The sequence below is a fragment of the Orycteropus afer genome, unplaced genomic scaffold (genome assembly GCF_000298275.1).
Source record: "Orycteropus afer afer isolate SDZICR_OR568_19922 unplaced genomic scaffold, OryAfe1.0 scaffold00460, whole genome shotgun sequence".
Taxonomy (NCBI): Eukaryota; Metazoa; Chordata; class Mammalia; order Tubulidentata; family Orycteropodidae; genus Orycteropus; species Orycteropus afer.
Window position 1 is genome coordinate 345,811 of NW_006922047.1, and position 6,110 is coordinate 351,920.

Below are 6,110 nucleotides of genomic sequence, written 5' to 3' on the forward strand. Positions count from 1 at the left end.
CGAAACCTGTCCACCATGGGTAGCCCTGCTGGCATTTGAAACACCAGCCTCCAGCCTCACAGCAACACTCACACCACCGCAGTATGACTAACTGGCAGACAAGTTTGTCTCCCTTAGTTGTTCCAAACTGCTCTGCTCATTTCCTAGCTCCCCTGCCCTGCCCGCTTACCCGGCCTGCCCCAGGGCACAAACTCCCGCTTTCTGCTGCTCCCGGGGCTGGCTCACCAAGGCCTGCCCCACGAACACAAACTCCTGCCTTCCACTGCTCCCGGGGCTGGTGTACCTGGAGGCAGACTGCAGAAAGCCAGCCCTGGGTTACAGCAACACTAGTAGGAAAAAAATCTACTGTTATCTTTATTTTATGGAGGAGGGTCTTGATGCTGGGAGAGATCAAGCAATTTGTGCAAAATCACAAAGGCTGTTAAGTAAGTAAATAATGGTTCAGTAAATTGAACTGAAGTCGACTGACTGACTCCAAACCTGCCCTCTTACCTCCTCCAAGTTGAGAGCCCAAGATCTGCTGAGGTTTCCATAGAGGGCAGCTTTTCTAGTAATATTCTGAAATGCCCAGTCAAAAACCCACAGTCAAATCCCTGAAACCAGGGCCCTGAGATAATCTATAAACCTTAAACCAAAACAATCCCCTGAAGTCTTCTTGAAACCAAGTAACAGTCTAGGTTAACTAGCAGAGTGTCTGTTTTGGGCACTTGGGCACGGTGCTCTTTTAAGATTGATCTCTATGGGATCAAATTGACAACAGCAACTGGAAAGATTGACAGGAAACTGAGGGGGCAGTGAGTTTATGTTTGTGGAGGAGGAACAACTCGGAAAAGGAGGGTGAGAATGGTTGCACAACTAAGAGAATGTCATCAATGTCACTAAATTGTACACGGAAAAGTGGTGGAAATGGTGTATGTTTCGCTGTTGTTTTCACAATTCAAAATAAATTAAAATTTAAAAAAAAAACAGCCATGAGAATAGGATTTTTTTTCTTTTTTTTTTCCCTCGCCTCCCCTCCCACCCAAGAAGAGGGTTTTTTTGTTTGCTTGATCTTTTTTTTAAGTTAAAACTTACTGAACATGTCCCAGGCTTACTAAGGTTGCCACCAAAACACAAGGACACCCCTTTCCTGATGTTTTTGGCAAAGGGCTGCCCACCATTATGGTAAGAAATATTAGTAAAACTAGAAAGGACCCCCACACACATCCAGAGCCATGTTAAGATCTTTGGAAGACTAAACATTGGCAAAAGGATGGTGCTGCCCTATTTGTAATTCTTTATTAAGGTAGTCCCTAAGGCACTTGACTGCTAACTAGAAGGCTGGTGGTTCAAACCCACTAGCCACTCCTCGGAAGGAAGGTTGGGCAATCTACTTCTGTAGTGATACTGTCTCCGCAACCCAAGGAGGGGTCGCTATGAGTCGGACCTAACAACAACAACACATTAAGGTATTAGGAAACACTAGAGTATAAGTGTGGGGAAGTCCAGAAAGCCTTGGTTTATCCCCATGACAACAACTGTCCTGCTATTTATTTACCTAACTTTTTGAATTTTGAAATCTCTCTCCAACATGGCTCAGAACTGCTATTGTGGAGTGTGTCCCAGTTCAGAGTCCTTGCTGGCATGGTTATCTTGGGGTCAGTGAGTGGGCAGGGGGAGCCCAAATCTACCTGCTGGACAGTAGGAGGCGGTCAGTAACCTTCTTTCTCAGGGGTCCCAGCCTGCACACAGCAGGCAGTCACCAGAAGCTTTTGCTGAAGTGCTGTCCAGGAACTGGGGAGCAGGGTTCAGCAGGCCCAGTAAGGTAGATACAACTACCGAGGCCCAAACCAAACCTAACCTATTGCCATTGAGTGAATTCCAAGGACAGAGTAAAACTGCCACATAGGATTTCAAGGCTGCAAATCTTTATGGAACCAGACTCCTACAACCTTGTCCCGGAGTGGCTGGTGGTTTGAACCGATGACCTTCTGATTAGCAGCCAAGCACTTTATCCACTGTACCACAGGTAGCCAAGAAATCAAGAAAAGAAGCAGGCGCAAAAACAACAGCCAGAAATATTTATGAAGCGTCCACTGGGTGCCAAACACTGTTCCAGGCATGGGAGACCGAACCGGGACAGGACCCAGTCCCTGCCCCTGGTGGAGGCCACAGGTCGCAGACTGGGTGAGGGGGAGTGGAGGGCAGTAAGCATGAAAACCAAGGAACGAGGTAATTTCAGATTTCAGTAGTAGATGCCCTCTTAAAGACAGGGTAAAGTGAGGGGCGGGCGGGACTGGAAGTCCTCTCCCAGTAGACACGCTTACGCAGAAAAACATGTCGTCCTGTGTGTTCTCACCTCCATTTATAGGGACCTGGATGGTAAGGGCAGGTACAGTCTTGGGGCTTTCCCATAGCACTCTCCTACAGCAAGAGGGCCGGTGGGTGTTTTTACTCCCACATTACAGAAGAGGGTACCTGAACAGGGTGAGCTTAGGCAACCCGCCAGTCACCCAACCAGGCCCGAATTCCTCTACCTGTGATTTTACCAACCAGCGCGTTTACCTCGACCGGGAAAGGGCGGGGCTGGGAACTTCCCGTCCTCTGGCAGCCCCGCCCTTTCCCCCGGCTCTCCGGCCCAGTAGCGTGTAAAGCTGTGAGGCAGGAGTGCGCGCTCCAGAAAGGGTAGACCAGCGCCAGCGCGCGCCCATGGTGAGAGGCGGCCGCGATTGGCTCTCTCGAAGAATGGGCGAGGCCTCTGCCTGCTGGTGCGCGCGCCGCGAGTAAGCGTTGCCGAGGAGAGAACTGGAGGGGGCGTGGCCGCGTGCAGGCGGCCGTTGGCAGCGCGGCCCTGTCCCGGATGTAGCGCGTCGCGGGTCGGACGGTGGCGATTGGGTGATGCAGCGCAGGGGCGGGGCGGAAGGTTCTGGAGGGGACTGGCGGGCTCTGGAAGCTTCCGCCGGACGGGTATATAGAGTGCGGGACTGGGCGGCGGCGGCGGCGGCGGAGCCGGGGGAACGGCTAAAGCGGGGCGGCGGGCGACGGGTGGGGGCTATGGGGAAAGACTACTACCATACGCTGGGCCTGGCCCGTGGCGCTTCGGACGAGGAAATCAAGCGTGCCTACCGCCGTCAGGCGCTGCGCTACCACCCGGATAAGAACAAGGAGCCCGGCGCCGAGGCGAAGTTCAAGGAGATCGCCGAGGCCTACGACGTGCTCAGCGACCCGCGCAAGCGCGAGATCTTCGACCGCTACGGGGAGGAAGGTGCGTACGTGCGCGCGCGGCAGGGGCGCGCCCCCGCCGTTTGACAAGCGAAGAAACCGAGGTACGGTCCGGGAGGCCCTGCCGTAGCATCCTCCCGGGTCGCCCCGGCGCGGAGGGCGAGGAGCCCCCGCCGTCAGCCCAGCGCGGACCTCCGCCCTCGGATTGGCGGCCGCCGGATGGGAGGAGGAGGAGCCCTGGCCGCGCCGCTCGCCCGGAAGGTTCTAGCATGTCTAGGGCTGCCCCTCCCTGGGTTTCTCCACCCACGTCCCCTGGCGGCCCGGGGTGACGGGGGTGCCGGTGCAGACGGAGACTAAGCTTGGTCATAGTGCTGCGGCCCTGTGGGCTCACCTGAGCGTGCTCGGGCAGAGGATTGCAGGGTGGTGCCTCAGAGCGCTCCAGGCACAACCTGCGGGTAGTGGGGCCGGAGACGAGGGCGCGTTTTGGCGCGACTCCCACTTCTGGCCCCGTGAGGGTGGAGTGAGGTAATCCCTGTAAAGTGCCTACCTAGCTGCGCGCCAGGAAAGTAGGAGGAGCTCCTGCTGACTGGCCATGCCGGAGCAGCGAGTCGCCTGGGTCTGGCCTCACGGTGTAGCCTTCTGGAAGAAAAGAGGAAAGCTTTCTTGTCCAGTTGTTCGTTCATGAGTCAACTTGGGTTCTGAACTCTGGTCTCAAGAAGTCAACTGACTTTATATAAGATGGCGTGGCAACTAATGCTAGGGTGTGGTGGGGAGGATTTGAAAAAACCTGTTTACTTTTTGCATGTTTCTACCCTCCGCATCTGTCATTGGTATCAGAAACCAGGTGCCTTCGTGTCTATTCCAATTCATATCAACCTTATGGAGCAGAGTTAGAACAGTCCCATAGGGTTTCCAAGAGTGTAATCTTTACAGAAGTAGACTGCCACATCATTCTCTCAAGGAGTGGCTGGGGAGTTTGAACTGCAGGCATTTTGGTGAGCAGCTGAGGGCACTCAACCCAGTGTACTACCAGGGCCGCCTCCATTAGCATCACCAACCCTAACATGTTAAGCATGAACACTAACTGAATGTTTGTGTTCAGTGGTGCCTTTTTCATCCCATTTCTTGATGAATCTTTGTAATGTTTTGAGGAAGATAGATTACCCAAGAAGTGGCAGGGCCTGGGTGGCACCTGGAAATAATGCTTACCTCAGTTATGCAGGCTATCTTGGTATCATGACACGCTGAAGCCCCTGGAAGGTCTGTCTGTGTTGCTGCATCAGAGGACAAAAGCTTGATGATGCTCTTCTCTGACAGGCAGAAAGAAAAAAGGTCCCCTCCCAATGGTTCCCAAAGCTTTTCCTATTCAGGAAAGATCCTGGAGAAAGAAGGCCCTGGGCAGCTCTATGACAACTTCTGATTTTGCTTTTCAGGCCTAAAGGGAGGTGGTCCCAGTGGTGGAAGCAGCAGTGGTGCTAATGGTACCTCTTTCAGCTACACATTCCATGGAGACCCTCATGCTATGTTTGCCAAGTTTTTTGGTGGCCAAAATCCCTTGGATAACTTTTTTGGGCCACGGAACGGAGAAGAAGGCATGGACATAGATGACCCATTTTCTGGCTTCCCCATGGACATGAGCGGCTTCACCAACATGAACTTTGGGCGCTCCCGCCCTGCCCAGGAGTCCACCCGAAAGAAGCAAGATCCCCCCGTCACCCACGACCTTAGAGTCTCCCTTGAAGAGATCTACAACGGCTGTACCAAAAAGATGAAAATCTCCCACAAGCGGCTGAACCCCGACGGAAAGAGCATTCGCAACGAAGACAAAATCTTGACCATTGAAGTGAAGAGGGGGTGGAAAGAAGGGACCAAAATCACCTTTCCCAAGGAAGGAGACCAGACCTCCAACAACATTCCAGCTGATATCGTCTTTGTTTTAAAGGACAAGCCACACAATATCTTTAAGAGAGATGGCTCTGATGTCATTTACCCAGCCAGGATCAGCCTTCGCGAGGTAAGGCACTAGGCAGGATGGGAGAGGGCTGCTTTTTGAGGCAGTGTTGATTTGTTATTTGTGAGCACTTGGTGAGGGCCAGGCTCAGGGGATGTACCATGAACAAAACCAACAAGGGCCCTGGTCTGGTGACCTGATATATTGAGGGGTAGGGTCTTAGCTGCAGAGGCCTAATGGGTCTTCCTTACAGCAAACAGCCTCTGAGTACGAGTTGGGTTTCCTAAGCTGTCTTCCATCTAATGCTGTCTCTTTGTTTTCCAAGGCTTTGTGTGGCTGCACAGTGAATGTCCCCACTCTGGACGGCAGGACCATACCCGTCGTGTTCAAAGATGTCATCAGGCCTGGCATGAGGCGAAAAGTTCCTGGAGAAGGCCTCCCCCTCCCCAAAACGCCCGAGAAACGTGGGGACCTTATTATTGAGTTTGAAGTGACCTTCCCCGAAAGGATTCCCCAGACATCAAGAACCGTACTTGAGCAGGTTCTTCCAATATAGACACCTGCATGCCCCAAGGACTGACTGAGGACCTTTCAGAGCTCAAGGATTACCAGATTGTTCCACCAGTTGTGGGCCCACAAGAGGGTGGGAGGGCTTTCGTACTGCTGAATGTTTTCCAGAGAATATATTACAATCTTTCAAAGTCGTGCACTAGACTTAAGTGGTTTTTCGAGCGATAGAATGGCAGGTGGTGGGGATGACAGGAACAGGTACTCCAGTCTGTCCCTTTGAGTCCTACAGCCCTTCCTCTCCTCTTCAGTCCCCACCCAGGGGTGAAAGACCAACCCACAGCTGGACTTGATCCCGCCGCAGTTCCTGTGCTTTCTTCCAGCTTTCCCACTATCTTGATTACCAGACTCTGTGCACTCCTTGGGTCTGTTAAATGCTCAGTTTATGTTT

At 52.8% G+C, this 6,110-nt stretch overlaps 1 protein-coding gene across 1 annotated transcript; it reads left to right on the plus strand.

Moving 5' to 3' along the window:
- The first annotated feature begins 3,033 nt into the window (after window positions 1-3,033).
- DNAJB1 (DnaJ heat shock protein family (Hsp40) member B1) lies at window positions 3,034-5,708 on the plus strand. The gene is made up of 3 exons (XM_007954353.2): window positions 3,034-3,244; window positions 4,635-5,215; window positions 5,478-5,708. The coding sequence occupies exons 1-3, from the start codon at window positions 3,034-3,036 to the stop codon at window positions 5,706-5,708; spliced, it is 1,023 nt and encodes a 340-aa protein (XP_007952544.1).
- Window positions 5,709-6,110: the final 402 nt, after the last annotated feature.